The sequence below is a fragment of the Cupressus sempervirens genome, chromosome 10, assembly GCF_028749045.1.
Source record: "Cupressus sempervirens isolate cs-2001-9-10 chromosome 10, ASM2874904v1, whole genome shotgun sequence".
Classification (NCBI taxonomy): Eukaryota; Viridiplantae; Streptophyta; class Pinopsida; order Cupressales; family Cupressaceae; genus Cupressus; species Cupressus sempervirens.
The window spans coordinates 451,879,180-451,897,369 of NC_143127.1; the positions used below are offsets into that span (position 1 = coordinate 451,879,180).

General features: G+C 33.2%; 1 protein-coding gene across 1 annotated transcript; it reads left to right on the plus strand.

Annotated features, from left to right (window-relative positions):
• Positions 1 to 7,273: 7,273 nt before the first annotated feature.
• LOC149534641 (uncharacterized protein At2g34160-like) lies at positions 7,274 to 12,813 on the plus strand. The gene is made up of 5 exons (XM_089804727.1): positions 7,274 to 7,536; positions 11,619 to 11,667; positions 11,932 to 11,994; positions 12,230 to 12,294; positions 12,387 to 12,813. The coding sequence occupies exons 1-5, from the start codon at positions 7,411 to 7,413 to the stop codon at positions 12,474 to 12,476; spliced, it is 393 nt and encodes a 130-aa protein (XP_089660853.1). The 5' UTR covers positions 7,274 to 7,410; the 3' UTR covers positions 12,477 to 12,813.
• The last annotated feature ends 5,377 nt before the right edge of the window (positions 12,814 to 18,190 follow it).

Here is an 18,190-nt window from a genome sequence, read left to right on the forward strand (position 1 = left end):
TTCCTTTGTAGTCTTTGTTACCTCAGATGTCTTTGTTGTCTATCCTTCCTTAGTATTTGTTGGCTTTCCTTTCCTCCTTTTCATCTGTATTAGGACACCTTGCAACAATATGATCAACTTTGTTACATGTAAAACATATTATAGGAAGTTTACCTTTGTATTTGTCTTTTCCTCTTGGTATCTTTTTTGCTAATAATTCTTCTAGATCATCAAGGTCATCACTTGATTCATTATCATTATCCACATGCTTACTTTTTGAACTTTTCTTTCTTGTAGATCCATCAAGGGTTAGTTGAGACTTGAAAGTGCATTCAACATTAGAAGGTGTATAGTTATCAAAGTTAATCAATTTAAATGCAACAAGTCTACCAATTAGACTATCCAAGGTCATATCATTACCAGGTGTACATCTCAATTATTGTATTGTATTGCAGATACTCTAATTGCATATATAGGAAGTAAGTTACTCAACAACTTGTTGATCACAGTCTCATCTGATATGTTTTCTCTAGTTCCTCTAATTGTATTCACAACTTCTTTGATTTGGCCACAATATTGAGCAACATTTCTCCTTCTTTCATTCTCATGTCATCAAACTTGCCTCTCAAACTTTTTACTTTAGCCCTTAACACGTTTTTGTCTCCTCCATGAATTTGTACCAACTTATCCCATATTTTCTTTGCATTAGACCAATCCTTCATATCATCAAACTCAACATAACTTAGTAAAGATGACAGATCTATCATTATTTGATTGTGCTCCTTCTACTTGATTTTCTCAAATTTCATGGGTCCAGAAACTTCAATGTATTCATTGTCTAAGTAGTATAGTGTAGAATCTTCAACTCCACATAGATGCAATCTCATCAGTCATTGTCATGCTGGGAAGTTCTCTTTTTTCATCTTAGACACCTCTCTCTTATACATCTTGATCTTTAGCGTAAGTCCCTTCAAACTTTCCTTACAAGCACGAAATCCTCTAATACCAATTGTTAGAATGATTAAAATAATTGAGAGTGGGTGGGGGGGGGGGGGGTGGTGAATTAGTTATCCTTGGGTCCAGATGTGCCAATTCAACTTTTAACAACTTCAAACAACTTAATCAAACTCATAAATCCACTTGGACAATATAGAAACTCATCAATAATTCAACTTATTCATCTACCACTTAACTCTCTATTTAGTATATGTTGAATAATATAAATATATAATAGTAAATAGATGTCATGCATTATGAATTCACATAGTTATAACACTAGGATTTAATGTGGAAACCCAATTTGGGAAAAACCACCAAGTAACATGCTACCACTTTTCAGTCTTTTGAAGTGAGCTTGGTTAAGAGCCAATGTTATTAAAGGTTATAAAATACACTGTTAGGTGTAACCTTGCTAAAGGATTTAATCACTCTATTAGGAGTGTCTTGGTTAGAGGTCTTTAGATCATTCCATTAGATTGTCACCTTGGTTAATGATTTACAATATGACTATTAGCTCAAACTTGATTAAAGGATTTTATTGCCATAATGGTTAGAAGTAATAGCTATGTTTTATCTGATAAAATACAACTCACTTTGCAAATTCAAATCTCCATTTGAATCATTCTTGGTTCATTGACTAGACTTTATCACATACTCCATCTCTTATCTACGTGGCAACACTTCAAGCAATCACTCTTCACCAACTTCTTACTTTTCCTCTATGACTCTGTTCTTCACAAATTCTCTAGTCCAATAACCAACAACCAACTCATGCCTCCTTAAATAGTCGAGTTTAATCTTTTGCTGCTTAAACATAACTATATATCTTAGCGTTTGATCAAATTCATTGAATTTGTTCATCGTTATGTCCTTCTCTATTATGAAACTTCTAGAAAATTCTCATTAAATCCACACCTTAGATCACTTAAAAAACTTAATTCATGCATTAAATATGTCATCTCATCAATCTTTATCATTTACATGTTTTTGAATCATCCATAAATTCAACTACGTTGACCTCAAATCTTGATTCTTTCACAAATTGTTATTTTGTTGGAACTTAGTCATCACTACATTCTTCAATTTGGTCCTCGCTGTGTAGCTTGGTCTCTATTATTTTTGTCTCACTCAACTTACACCAGCTTGCTCAGCCTTCACTGCGCTCGATCACTACTTTAGTTTTCTCGTCATCTTACTTGACCATCACCAACACTTGACTAATACTATTTTTCTCAATTATTACTTAACTTCCTCAATCTTCTACTTCAACTTCTTCATTGAACTAGTAAACTATCACTACATTAAGCTTAGTATTTTACTCAACATCTCTTCTACACTTCAACTCATCTTTCTTCTTCACTTAATACAATGATCAAACAACACATTATATTGTTAAATACTAACTGATCAAGTGCCCATTGTAATTCCATCATACTTACTCCTCTTTGTTCAACAACTTTATTGATTCACTTTATTATCTTCTCTTTTCAAATCCTCTTCATCAACAAATTGATATAGCACTCTACACTGTTAGCAAATATCTTACCAATAAGGTTTGACATCAATGACAACATAACAATTGTTCTAATTGTAATTTCCAACAATATATATTATTTAATTATAAATATACACACACATATATATATAATATTTAATTATAAATACATAATATATAATATATTTTAATTTAGTTATACAATTATAAATATATATATACATAATGTCTAATTATATTTGAATTTATATATTTATTTATAAATATTTAGTTTATTTATGATAGACGTAATCCGATCGGGTTATTGCTATCATAGTAACTTGAGAGGGTTATTTGAATGTAATATATTTTGCATTCACTCATTAATAACCCAATCAGATTTTGTCTCATAAAAACCCGATCAGGTTCTTTAACTATTGCAACACATTTTTGGCTCTAATAACCTGATCAGGTTATTTGAAAACATAAATCATGATCAGGTTATGGCTTGAAATTAGCCTTAGAAGTTGACCAAAAGGTTTGGGAACTCATTTTCCATCCAATTTCAATCCTTTAAACATTTTATCATCTTCTAAGATGAATTCTCATCTTTTCCTTCATCAAGTTTCCAAACAATAAAATGGGTATCTTTGAAAGAACCACCATAACACATCTTCTTACCTTTCTTGATATATAATTGTTTTCTTTTTTTGACAACATTAACATTGTAAACATTAATTAGTTTTACCACTATCTTCATAGTCCTCACAAACATAGGTACAACTTTTTAAATAATTGTTAATATACTTAACCAAATGCAAAATGAATTACATCTTATTGTTCTACACTTCATTCTATACACTTAAAAAATAATTGTTTTTTATTATTTTGATGCAAGTTACGCCTTGTACACAAACAAGTACCATAATTTTAGTATGTAGCAACTTCAATAATTCATAAAAAATGCTCATCATAGAAGTACACAAAAACACACAACTTCAAGATATCACTTTAACTATCATCCTACCAAAGGGATTTGCAAAATATTAAATATAACTAGGTCTTTTGTGTTACATATGAAAAAAATATGTTATGTTTTCTAAAAGTATCATGAATTGTTTTTCATGAGTGCAGGGTTTGACCCACCTAATCTTATCTATTTTGTAAAAACTCTAGTAGTTTAGAAAGTAGATTCAGAGTACTACAATTTATATTTTTTTACACATCTTGTCATTTTGAATGGATGACCCTCAAATGTCTTGTCTGTTTAGGTTTACCTAATTTTAGGGAAAAAAAGGTGTCCACTTATACCCCTCTTTTTATACACCATCTTGGTGCACTTATGCAATGTTTTGGAGGGATTTGTCCACTAGTTGCTACCGTTGTACTTATTGATTCTCATTCAATTCAAATCTTTGGCATATACCAAGTAGACAATATATCTTAAGTTTGGTCCTTAGTATAGACTATAGACAATCTTTTGGTCATAATATCCTTCATGTATCCCAAGTAGAAAAAGTCCCCAATTTTTGTCCTTGGTGTAGACTAAGTGGATGAAGTATTTTATTTAGCTCTTTTATGTAGACTAAGTGGTAAAGATTCTTGTTTTGGTTCCCATCCTGTGATGTTGAGCCATATGACTAGGTACACCGAGTACACATGGGGAGTAGTTCCTTATGTGGACCTTGAACTAAAAGTGGTTGTAATGGATGCATTAATTGGATACAAAAAATAATCAAGAGTAACTAGACACCTTGGATGTTGTAGATTAATCAATATGGGTAGTGGAATCTATTAAATCCCTGAATATCTTGACACGTGTATGTGGTTGATGGTAATTGAGCATTGGATGTTAATATTGTCTCATGCAAACAGTGATACTTCCTATGGTTGGTATTCTCATGCCTAGGTCTAGTAGTAGCGAGTAGCACCTTGGTGTGCTGTAGTTTGTGGTATTGTGACCATTTTTAGATGTTGATCCACATGTTGAGAGTTCTCCATGTGCCACCACATTTTCCATCTATGTATTTCACTTGATCATTGTACCTTCTTTTCAGATTATGCATTTCCTTGACATTTATATTAGCCACTCATTGCTTGCATGTGCACCTTGTGTTTTTCATAGGGTTACTACCTTCACAAGCACAATGGGATGACCTTGAGGGTTTCACATTATCTAGGGTAATCTTGCACCACACCATGAATGGGGAATGGTATACAAGTGATGATTTCCTCCAAAGGAGAGAGGTTCTAAGCATTGAGTGTTCAATGTTATTCCTTCATTTGATATCGTTTATATATCCATTGTTGTTTATGATCTTTAGCTTGATTTATTATATGTTATTGATATTGTGATTATGATGATGCATTAATCGAGTGATTATTGCCTCCATCTACACAATCTAGTACTCTTATTGTGAAGCTAGTTGTTTACTAGTCATACATTGGTGTTAGCTTTGGTATTTGACTTGGTATCCTTTCAATTTTAGCCAAATTGATGGATAAACACTTGTTCCTAAACCAACACCCATGTTAATCAATACTTTCACATGCTAGATCAATGCACGTGACTCACTAGTTTTAGAGTTTTTTATTTTTTATTGTCTTAGACATATACTAGTGCCAATCAATATTTTTGCTAACAAGTGCTTCCATCCTAACCAAACTAACACCTCTATTTAAATCAATGTTTGCACCCAACTAGCTTTCCTAATCAAAATCAAAGGTCAAATGATTTATTTATGTTTATGGGTTGGTTCCTTGATGATTCTTAATTAGTTTTCTTATGGATAAATAACAATTAATAGTACAATAAATTTGAATTTTTACTTTGGATCTAAAATATGAACATTAGTTAGATGGACTTTGATGATGGATTAGTCTCCTCTTTGTTTAGTTATGGGTTGTTTCTAGCTTAGCCTCTTGTGCATCGTGGTTGTTGTCTAAACCCCTACAACATAAACTTATGAACATGCGTTCTTCATTCTAAGTATGTGATTGGATTGCCATGGAACCCTTAGGAGTACTTATTAGTCTTCCACTTGCGCACAATCAAGTGACAATCATGGTTTACTTTATTGCATTTTTATATTCTGCATATGCTTTATGGATATGTGATACACATATGCATATGATGTTTCATTCCATGTTTTTCTTTAAAAAATATTTAGTGCATATTTGTCCTAGTGTTTTGAGGATTCCTTAGCGAGGCATTACAAACATCACTAGTTTGAATCTAGAGGCCCATGTTTACCCAATGGGCCTAGCTTGTGGGTTGTTTGGTCCACCTCTAGGAACTAGTCTCACCTCAGCTTTACCCCCCACCAAAAGGGCATTGGGCTAGGTCATGAGGATAACTTTGGTGAACGAAGAAAATGCTAAACATATAACTTAACATTATTAGATTTATATAATCCATTTAGGTTCTCTTACTCATTTCTAGCTTTGATTGTGTATGGATTTTTAGTAGCAATGTTTTGGATCACACTCAATCATCCGAAATATTGATGGTGAAAATCATACACAATCAATGCACTATAAACAAATAAGAAACAATATAAATGTTCTCCAAAAGTTTTCAAACTAATGATGTTGCACAATAAGCTGAGAGGAGATTGGAACTATGCGAAGTTGTATAAAATGACACTTACTGTAAATAGAAATATGCTAAAAATAAAAAGTCATCCCAAAACTCCCAACTATCACAATCTGTGTCTAGGTCAACATATACTAAATGTATCACCTTAAGGTTAAAATTGCTCCAAAAAGTGACAATCATTTCCATCAATTCATCTAAACATATTGACAACAAAGAGATGTGATCATCATGACACCAACGAAGAAAGCTAGTTCCACTTGGAGTAGAAGCAAATTTGGAAATGAAACATTGCATATTTTTTAAATTAAGCTTTTAAAAGAAAGCGTGATACTTTTTTTATAATATAGAAAAAATGTTACCCTATATGTATCTAAAGAAATTTAATGAACATACAAACTATATAAATTTTATAGTAGATCACTTCATGATAATTATAAAAGATAAAGTAATCTACATTACATATAGTTTTGTACTGATATAAACTATAAACACCTACACCTAAATTATGTTTTAAATTAATTCTAAAATAAAAATATCTTAAAATTTTACTTTGTTACTAAATAAAATTGTGTGTGTGTGTGTGTGTGTGTGTGTAATTTGTATTCATCTGGAGTTTCAAATGGAGAACCTTATCCTAACATGAATTTATAACATGAACACAAAAGTCCAAACTTTCAAGCATAATAGTCTAATAAGGAGACAAATACCATGGGTACAATGATTAATGAGATCATAGATAAAATGACTAGCGAAGACTTGTGCACTCATAAACATAATAGTTGAATAGAGGCACAATGATCATAGACACAATAACTAATAAGAATTTGAAACACAAAATTATTGACATGAACTTAACAAATTCAATATGAATATTTAAATCAATATGAATATTTAAATCTACGAGCAAAATAAATGAATAAAAACTCAATTCACAATTTAAACTTTAATGACGAGAACAACACTATCACCAAATGTTTTTCAATTGATCTTACCTCCCCTATAGATCCCCTCTAATTATAATTTAAAAGAAAATTATACTTTCTCCAACCGGTTCCTCAGTTCATACTTTACCACAACTAATTTTTTGAAAAAAAATTCCCCAACCGCCCCCTCAGATTCATATTTAAAGAGAATTAGAAAATAAATGTTTCAAAGCTAAATAAAACAAATACAGCTGTCCCTTCAACTCGATGAGACAAAAACCCTCCAAATTTATCAAGGATTTCGTTAAGGACTCGATAAGCCATTGCTTCTGACGGCTATATAATAGAAGATTGAAGCAGACTTTTCAACTTCGGGTGCACGGATATTAATTTTCTTATTCCCGAAGAGAAACAGAGAGAATCTGCATATCCACAAAATGGAAGAAGTGACAAAAGCGACGGCAAAGTTGGATCTCAATGACGAAAAGGAAGTGCAGAAGAAGAATCGTATTCAGGTTTCTAATACGAAGAAGCCGCTCTTTTTCTATGTTAATTTGGCTAAGGTATGCTATTTCAGGTTTCATTTTGTTATTGGGTTAGTGCTTCAGCTATTCAGCTAGTTTTCTTCTTCCTTTTCTTTCCTTTTTTGGCCTGGTAGATAACCCTAGAATGCTTCCAAACCTAAGATTTTGTTTTTAATGTTTTTTCTCAAACCTTTAAATCTTGTTTATCCTGGGCTTCTGCCAAATTGCTGCAAATTTGACGGGAATATCCAATTCTGGTTAGTGGCAGTACTGTGTAAACGTAAGTACTTTTTAAGGTTTGTGTTTGCCTTAAGTGGCTTTTTAGTTTTAAAATAGTTGCGTATCTTACTGTCACCTGCTGGTAGTTTCGGCTTAATATTTCTATCAATTCACGGAAACTCTCTGAAGAATTCTCTTTAAAAAGTTTTAAAGTTTTCTAATATTCATCTAATGCTTATCTTGTCTACAAGAGCTTGGTCACCTGCATATGCCAGCAGTTAATATTTTCAAAGCCCCATACCAATATGAGGTTTTTGTTTATTGTATCAAGAGTCTGAACTTAAAATATATTTTGAGGCTGCTAATTTATACATGTGAATGATTTAAATTTTATGTTTCTACATATGAAGCAGGATGAACTCGACCGTCCAATTCTTTTTGCCAATTCCACATAACTGAATTCCCTTACTCGAATTGGAATGAGTAACTAAGTCCATCTCTTTGTCATCTTCTGTTTCACCTTTGCTGTCCCTTGTTGACGATATCTCTCCCATGTCAAACCTCCTTTTTTACGGGAATCTGAAAGAGTTACTAAATATGAACTGTTCTTGTCATCTTCTATTTCACATTTGCCATACTATTTTAACAATAGCTCTCTATAAGTTTGATTATGAGCTCCTTAAAATGGGTTTTTACATGGATTGGCTCTTTGATATCACCAATCTCTTTCTCCACCCTCTTCGTTTTCTTTACATTTCATTTCCTTTACTGCTCCTTGTCATGAATTAATTCACTAATGCAAACAAAAACAGAATGACCAGATGGCACTTATCGTACTGAACAGATTGTTAACAATTTCTAATAATTTTGCATGCTGATTGGTTTGAACTATTCTTTGTCGTCTTCCTTTTCACCTTTGCCATCCCATGTTAACAATACCTCTCCATAAGTTCCATTAATTGACTTCTTAAATAATTTTTTTACACATACATTTGCTTTTTGCCATCATCATTCTTGTCCTCCACCTCCTCTTCTTTGTCACATTTCATTTATTCCACTGCTTGACATGAATTAATTCACTGATGCAAAGAAAAAGAGAATGATCAGATGACACTTTTCTAACTGAACTGATCATTAACAAACCATAATAAAGTTGCATTTTTTATTGACACAGAGCTATTATTCCAATAGTTAATTGCCTCATTTTCTCATTAAGACTACTGTAAAATGCTCCTATCATTTGGTGCAACGACCAATCTGTTAAGTTTATGTTTGGCATCCCAATATTAATAAAGTAAAACAAACCCTTTAAGGTAACTGCTAATTTTCACTGAAACAAACTACTTGTACAAGTAATTTTTAATAAGTAAATCGTCCTTCTGAATTGTGAAGTGCATGATCCCATGTATGCAATAACGCAAACGTCAAATAAAAAACTAATGCTGGATTTTTCCACTTTACGTGAAGACTGAAGTTGAGATTCTCTATAATTTTCTATACTTCTCTCTGTTTCTTTTATATGAGTTACATGCTTAGGTTTGCCAACATGATATAGTTTTTGGTACATCTGTAAATACTAAGTATACCATGTAATCATTGCAATATAGGTATATCTCTTTGCAGCCTAAAATAAAACTTTAGTTCAAAATACCACAGAACATACATATAATTGACAAAAGTTAAAACTATCATAAAAATTAAAAATGATGTCAAAAGTTAAAACTATCATAAATTTTTTAAAGAAACAGATGTAAAATATTGGTTGCATAAATAGCATTCAAACCCTGGGCAGATATTCAGCAACCACTAACTCCAAGAACCCAGTGCAAACCTCAGCAGAACCAGGTCCTAAAATAATGTTTTTACTACATTTTATGTACCAACTTTAAAAAAAAAAGCTAACCCTGAACTCTGAAACAGTCCAATACTTTGAATCACACACTATACCATTTTGAAAACATAACACACAAACCAACTACATTTGATCAACTTTCACTCTTTCTGATTTTATTATTTGTGATAGATATTCATTGTTCAGATTTTAAATAATAAAATCAGCAAGAGTGAAAGTTGATCAAATGTAGTTGGTTTGTGTGTTATGTTTTCAAAATGATATAGTGTGTGTTTCAATGTATTGGACTGTTTCAGAGTTCAGGGTTAGCTTTTTTTTAAAGTTGGTACATAAAATGTAGTAAAAACATTATTTTAGCATCTGGTTCTGCTGAGGTTTGCACTGGGTTCTTGGAGTTAGTGGTTGCTGAATTACTGCCTAGGGTTTGAATGCTATATATGCAACCAATATTTTACATCTGTTTCTTTAATGTTTTTAAAAAAAAATCCCATTGGTCTTTCACACTTTTAATTGAGCTCTGATTTTCTTAATTAGTTCTAGCACACATTTCTTTCTACCCACATTAGTATTGAAATATGATATTTTTCTGTGTTCCTTGGGGACACATCTCTGGGGACTAGGTGAAATCCCAAGCAGTCAGGAATTTGGAGAGACATCCCCCATTTTAACAACTGGTCGGCCTGCTCCTTTTGATTTGTAGTTATACAAATAGAAAAATGCAGAGCCAATCTTGACTCAGACCCAAGGCCAGGCAGGATGTGAGAAAAAATGTCTAAAACATGGCAACACTCAGAAATTGTTGGCTCGATGAGTTGGTGCATGGTTTCCTCATATAATTTTTTCCCATTTTTATATTGCTAATCATTTGTTAAGTATTTTTAACTTTGCTTATCTGGGCATCAACATGAGACCAATACAAGCACTCGTAGGCACAACCATGAGAGTAAATTTAGCTTACTTTAGAACAACTACGCTAAAAACTACCCAAATGCTAGAAACCAATCATGGTAGACCTAGAGTTGTAATTTAGAATTCCATATTAGATGTGCCTTTGGGATTTGAATTCAGAACTCTATAGAGAGAACTCAGAACTCAACCCCTTGGCTTGTTTTCTCCTTTATTTGTTTTACTTTTGGCACAGTAGTTTTATGTGTATGGAAAAATCCTCCATAAAAAGGTTTATGTGTGAGCACTGTCATCACAAATCCAGCATATTGCACTTTCTTTTTAAAATATTAGTTTGTTTTAAATAGCTATCTACAAATTTTGGAACTGTTCCTCATCCCAGAGAAACCTAGAGAAACAGTCATTTACTGATATGTTTTTCATAATAATAGGTGATATAAGAGAAATTATATTAAATAAACAACATTGTTAAAGTTGGTTTAATTTGTTTAACTTTAAAGCCATTTCAAAGAAAACATTATATAAAAAGATCATCTAAGTAGGTGGATTTTTAATGGCTCTGATCATTACCATTTTTGCTTCTTCTATTAGGACACAGCCTAATTTACTAAATTTGGATATGCAATATAAAAGATAAGCAGTTTCTATTGTTTTGAAGTGTGAACTAGCCAGTGACTCCAATGTCAGAGCTCTATTGTTCCAAATTATCTAGAGTATTAGTGAAAATCATTTCAACAATCTTTGCCTTCTGTTATGCTTGTCCATATCTACCCATCAGATTCATCTCACAATTAACTTGTTGAGGTGTTCACATGGAATTGAAGTCGTGCATAGCAGGTTCTCCAACTTGCCACTAGACTGCTGTGTATGGACAAAAAGCTTTTACACTTTTATGCACTATCACTGTTGTATTTTGTTTCTTTGCAATTATTTCAATGGTTTTGATATAACAGTAGAGTCAAGTAGAGTTTTAGGTTTTATTCACATGATCTCTATTATACAGCCAGGTTTTTGTCACATTCGTAAGGCTTTTTGTATTTAATGCCAAATTTGTCATTTGGAAGATGTTAGAGGGAATGCACAATGTAAAATACAAATACGATGATCATGAAAATCTATGCTAAATTTTTTTAATTTTTTTAAGAGATATATGCACCTGAACGAGGAGGTGGAGCTGTCTGCTCTAGGAATGGGTATGTCATCAACTATTCTACAAGTTAAATAATCTTGATTTCAATGTTGTTGTTTCATTTATTTGGCATGCCAAGATGCATTCTGTAGGTTAGCAGTTTTAATATTTAACGTTCATAGCTATTTTATAGGGAGTTTCTGCATCATAAAATTTTATGAAAAAAAATTCACAAGATTTAAGAATATTAATCTTTTCTTACAATTTAATCTGGTAGAGTAGTGTTATTAATGTGTGTCTTCTCATTTTCATCATTTTCTTGTAACAGCAATTGCCACAGTTGTCACCGTTGCTGAGATTCTCAAGAACAATGGGCTAGCTGTAGTGAAAAGTATGGTACTATCTTTTGATTTCTATCACTATGTCTGTTTGAACTGTTGTAGTTTCTATATGCTTACAAGGACTAGTACTTGTTTATGCAAGGTGCATGCTATCTCTAAACAAGTATTAGTTTCAAATGCCCTTAAATTTTGTATAGCTTTAATTGGATCCATATTGATCTGGATAATGTTACATGTTTTGCTGATGATTGATTTAGTTAACTCTGTATGTTTCAATCCATACAGAGATATTGACATCTACGATTGACATGAAAGATGAAACAAGAGACTGGCCTATCCAGAAAGCCAAGGTAATTTATATTAAATGACTGATTGACTGCATCTGTGGATAAGTTCTATTGGCTTGTAGAACTTAAACTCCATTCATATTTGATAACTTCAGGTTGAGATAATATTGCGGAAATCTGACCAGTTCAATAATTTGATGGCTGCTTCTGATGAGAGGGGCCTTGCTGGCGAGATGGATGGTTGATAGCTAGCGATTTCTTGAGTCACTGCATATGTTTGCATTTCATTAGATAAAATTGTATTGGCTCTGAATATTTTTTTGGGAGTGAGTTACTTGTGGGGTATTATTGCTTCGCAATTCATTTTGCAATACAAATTCCATATTAGGATGACTTTCTAGATAAATCGGATATCCCAAGAGAATGGGATGTGTCTATTCAGTGGTTGCCATTCTGTCTGTATTTTTTTGGGGGGATGAGAGTTGTGTGACATTATTGATTGGCAATTCATTTTGCAATTGTTTGGGTTGCACAACATTTGGAATATAGTAATTGGGGATCCATCTTTTGTGGGCTTGTTAACATGTTTCATTTGTTTACCTGCATTTTTTGAGACAGACTCTGTGGCATAATATTTTTTATTTTCATCTCAGTTCTTAAGCCATGGAAGCTCTTTCATGTTCTCCGTGTTTTGCATTTTTGTAACCTCGTATTCAACACATTGTCTTGAACTAGCTGGCAAGGATAAAGTTAACTGTCAACATTAATTTCAAAGATTTATGTATGCAAATTGAAATGTAATGCAATTATTGCATCAAACTTTTAAACTGATTAATGATTACATATTGAAATAAGTTTGATAAACAGCAAGCTGATAAGTAAAGAACTGAAACAGAAATCATAAATCTTAATCAAGGTCCTAACTATGATGCTTTCCGAGTCCCATGAGTGTGAGTACAAGTGCTCATGCAACTACACTGATCCTTGAAATGGATTTTGTAAGTGGAATTTCAATGTAATATGTGTCAATGACTTTGACTCAAAAACTACAGAGTTAAATCCTGATAGCAATATCACTATTTTAGCTTGCTGTGGAAATTACCTCCTACTTATCAATTGATGAGCTTAAGGGGCTTTCTAATAAATGGTTCAATAGGCACAACACTTGTGAAGGTTTTGCAAATGGCGTTGCAAGCAGAGTGGGTTTGACCATGGAGGAAACTCCGTAGTTAAGCGTGCTCAAGCTGGAGTAGTACTGGGATGGGTGACCTCCCAGAAAGTCCCGGTGCTTCACCTCTGTGAGCATCACCTAGTTCCAATGAGAGCTAAGTGTTCCTTTTATTCTCATGAGAGATGGATTCGTGTTGAATCACTGCTCATGTAATATGGGTCAATGAGTTTGACTCAAAAACTACACAGTTAAATCCTGATAGCAATATCACAATTTGACTTGCTGTGAAAATTATCTCCTACTTATCTTATGAATTAAGAGTAATTAGAAGTTTTTGAGTTCAGAGGTTGATATAGTTCATGGACCATTAGTATCTCTGATGAGGCTCAATGGATCAAAGATTTTGTGTGACCAACATTTTGTGAAGAAGATCTGAATTTTTTTTAAGCGCACACATTGTCGGGTAATAGATGCAGTTCACGAACTGCCAATAATCCCCAACATGGTTTCAAAAGTTCAATTTTCACCCGATCCTTCGACATCGTTCCAGAATTTCTAAAATCGCAGACAAATAAATTGAAAATTGGATTTGTTGAATTGAGAGTATTTGGCATCTGATTTGGTTCCCAAAACTCCCCAAAAACCTGACATGGTTCAGTAAATGTTTATTAAACTTTCCGACTTGGTTCTCAATAATCAATACTATCCTGGTCGCTAACAATGAGCATAACACTCAGTTTCATGGTGTTGAAACGAAAGATTTCATTTTATGGTATACAATGACCAAGTGAAGTAAATTTGCAAACGAAGGAAGCATGCCTAAAGCTTGTGAATAGATCAACGGAGTGATTCAATTTGCAAGAATGGAGCTGATCGTATGCAAGCTATGAAATTGCAAACAATGCACATGAACTGTCTGACAGAATGCCTGAAGAAAACAAATAACGAATAATATGAAGATTTCAGGCTTGAACTCTTAAGTAAATACAATTGGCAGGTAGAGCCGAATTGTACAAAATTAGTGGCACACTTCACTGAATATCTCATAGAAATAACACCAATTCTATGGATAAGGTTCAGCATTAAGGTTTGGAAAGATAATTATGGTCTGTTAAAAAAAGGAGTGTACAATTTTGAACTCGTGCTTGGCTTTTCCTCAATCACTGGCTTTTCCCAAAGCAATTGTCTATATTGTACAATAAGGCTGGTTCATACAGACATTTGAAGGCATGCTCCTCCATGATGGATCAAGCTGCATTCCTTGGCAATCTATAAGGGGATTTCTCTAAGAAATATAATAGCTGTAAATATTTTCATTATGTGTCCAAATGCTTTTTTTTCAAACAGCTTTACTGCTGATGAGGGAAGGGTGGCAAACTTTCTTCTGGCTTTGATAGGATTGGCATGCCTTCATTCTTCCATTAAGAATGAATTTATGGTTTCAGAGTTTTTGATATTAAACAACATTCTGGGAGTAATAGGGAGAAATGGGGCATCAAAGGAAGCATTGATGCATCCTGCATCAGATGATTACTCTCTTATATCATCTGATAGTGTACTATTTTATTGTCACTGGGTAAGAGGGTTCTATTTATAACATTACTTCTTGTATTACAGGGTTGGTGCATGTTGAAGTTGCAGAATTCCATGACAAAGAAGAAAGAAGCAGATGAGCTGTGGTGTCTCATGATAGATTTGATAAATGGAGTTGTTTCGGTTCCAATAGAGATGTTGGTTTACCTTTGTTCAAAGGAATTCAATACAGAAGTAGTTCACGTCTACTCAAGCATGCTCTAATACTTTTCAAAGATTGTTACCCACTTGCTCTTGAGTTGGAGTCAAGGATATAGAAACAATTTTTTCTGTATGGTCCCATGGTAAAGTTGATAGTCCCATGGTAAAATAGAAACAATTTTTTCTGTATGGTCCCATGGTAAAGTTGATAAATAATAATGATGTATATCATCCTATATCATATTTTCTCTCATTAATAATGTTCAATCTTTTTTGATGAATTAAACATTATGTCCAAGGAAAGAGGAAAGGTTGGTGTGTATTGCCCTTGCATTGAATTTAAAGAATCAATTTATAAAACTAAAGAGCCAAAAAGACAAAAGGTTGAGTCATACAGCTAATAAAGAGGGCCTGAATCTTGAACAGTTTACACTTTGACATTGTACATGAGGCCATTTTACTGTTTTGATTAAGTAAAAACAAGGTTTGAAAGGACCCGAAACCTTGCACAAAGGGAAAATAAAGATGTAGCAATGAAGGATCTTAACACAACTGTGGAACACCACCCAACAAACTAGAGAAACTCACCATCATTCCTAGATGAAACATGGGCATCAATACCCATAGCAATAGGAGATGAGATAGGTGAACCAGCTCTAGCATCAATGTTCTGAACAGAGACAGCTTCAAAAGAAGGGACAACCTTAACATTATGAACCAAAGCCACCTTAGAGACAACATCCTCAACATCAAAGACAATAACAACAGTAGCAACTGCCAAAGAATGATCAATATGAGGTGAGCAATCTGCCACAAACCCTTCCTTGAAAACTTTTTGAACCATATAATGATGGTTTGAAACCCCCAACCACCAAGAAGGTGATTTCTTTGATATAACCTTATTGGAGGAACACCGCGCAATTAGATGGTCAGTGTTGTGACATTTCCTGCACTTGAAAGGAATACCCTCATAATCAAGATTTTGGGTTCAAGAACCATTTGGAGAAACGAAACTAATCTGTTAAGGGAGCCCTATAGAATCATCAACATCCACAAGAATATGAGCATACATTGTCTTAAACACATCATAAGAATCTGTATCAATCATCTAGAAATCCCCAATGGCCTCCCCCACGGACTCGAAGACTAAATCCAATCAAAGATGAAGGGGAAGATTCGGCAATCTTACCCATAAAGGTATTTTATTAAAGGAATCAGTAAGAGGATCAAACCCCTTATACTAGGGTTTGGCCATTAGGGGGAACCACTCCTCCCAAGAGAAACAACTATTACACAAAATGGTTTTCCTATCTGAGGTAGTCTTACTATTAGCCTTGTAAGGGAGATGAGATATGTTACAATTTTGAGACATGATCTTGGGTGCAGGGTGATAGTGATCTTTGAATCTTTTGTTTTTCATCAAACACAACGGAGAAGGTATATTTCAAAATCTTGTGTTTGCATCTATTTCTTTTTTATTGCAAATTAACCATTGAGTTATTGCAACTGTTCTTGTGATGATTGCTATAATGCCCTTTTTCGGAGACATCAGAAAATTAAATGTCAGTTTTACATAATATTAAAAAATGTGTCTTTATTGGAGCTTAATGCAACTTGATAAAAGTCATTTTAATATTAAAAAGAGATTTAAAAAGGGACACAGATGAAGAAGATGGAAAGAAGCGTTACAACTATGCTTTTCAAAACAACAAAGATAAGTTCATTTAGAGGATGCTTAGTTTATGTTCTGGCGGACAAAAACATATTGTTTGATGAAGATATTATACAGTTGTTTCACATGTCTTATAATCCTTATTTCTAGTTATCTAATATGATTGTAAGTTTTGTGTTCATGAATAGAATTTGTTATTGTTTTGCTAAAGATTTAAATGTAACATTATTTTAGAATTTATATTGTATCTAGATATTTGTAATTTTGTTGGATAACAAGCAAAATATTTGGTTGAATATTTCCTTGTTACTAGATTTGGCGTTTGGGCCCATACCAAATTTGCATTCACGAATTGGACCTTGTGGGTCTGTGAATTCAGATCAATTCAGAAGGTCAAATTGATACCCTATACAAATTCGGCATGAATTTGTCATGAATCCACATGGACTTGGGAGAATCCAACTCAAACCCGTCATGAATCCACATAGGCTTAAGAGAATCTAGTATGAATCCGCATGAATTCCTCCTAAGGACTAGTGGGCCAAACTTGAAATAAGTAAACAGACACACACACAATATGGGATAGTTGGGAAAAAAAATCATGAATCCACAAATCAGATTCTCTAACACAAATTGACAATTGAGGAATATTAGTTTAAAATCTTCCAAAAATATTAAAGTGGTATCAAAACTTGGTTTCTTGTTAAATAACATGCAAAATATTTGTTTGAATATTTGTGTTAAAATTTGGGAATAATGTCTTATAGAGATACTAGGACTTAAACATCACACACTAAAGCTTAGTTATTAAGCTAAAAGTACTAAGTAGTCAAAGTTGACTTACTTTTTTGAAGTTTAACTTTTCCTTTAATGTGTGATGTTTAAGGGTGGTTGAAATATCACAGTGGTATCTAAATTGGGTTTCTTACTAGCTTGTGAGGTTTCTTGAATGACATATATAATTGTAGTTTTGAATTAAATTACTTAAAAAAATCGTTTGACTTTGGCAAAATGTGGAATCATAGAAATAACATTGATTATATGGATTGCAATTTAATAAATAAGGATTGGAAAGATAATTATAGTTTGTTAAAAAATAGAGTATACAAATTTGGAGGCATGTTTTCCTTAGGGACAATTCCTTGTAATTGGATTTTATTGTACTACTAGTGACTTTACTTGACTGCCTTGTTAACGTTTACTGAATTCTGTGAAGAATTGGGGCGATTGGTGAGGCAGTTGAATTTTATTGTAGCCGGCGGGGAGGGTTTGTTCACATTCCAGTCAATGCCAAGGAAACGATCAAGCAGGCGACAAAAGGAGTTTTGATTCCAATCAACGCCAAGGAAACGATTAATCGGGTTTTCGTTGCATGCAGTGCA

Excerpts from the sequence above, each read along its gene's own strand:
- LOC149534641 (XM_089804727.1), top strand. The coding sequence starts at position 7,411 with ATGGAAGAAGTGACAAAAGCGACGGCAAAGTTGGATCTCAATGACGAA. Across the intron at positions 7,537-11,618 it reads TCTATGTTAATTTGGCTAAG|AGATATATGCACCTGAACGA; the intron begins GTATGCTATTTC and ends AATTTTTTTAAG. Across the intron at positions 11,995-12,229 it reads TGGGCTAGCTGTAGTGAAAA|AGATATTGACATCTACGATT; the intron begins GTATGGTACTAT and ends CAATCCATACAG.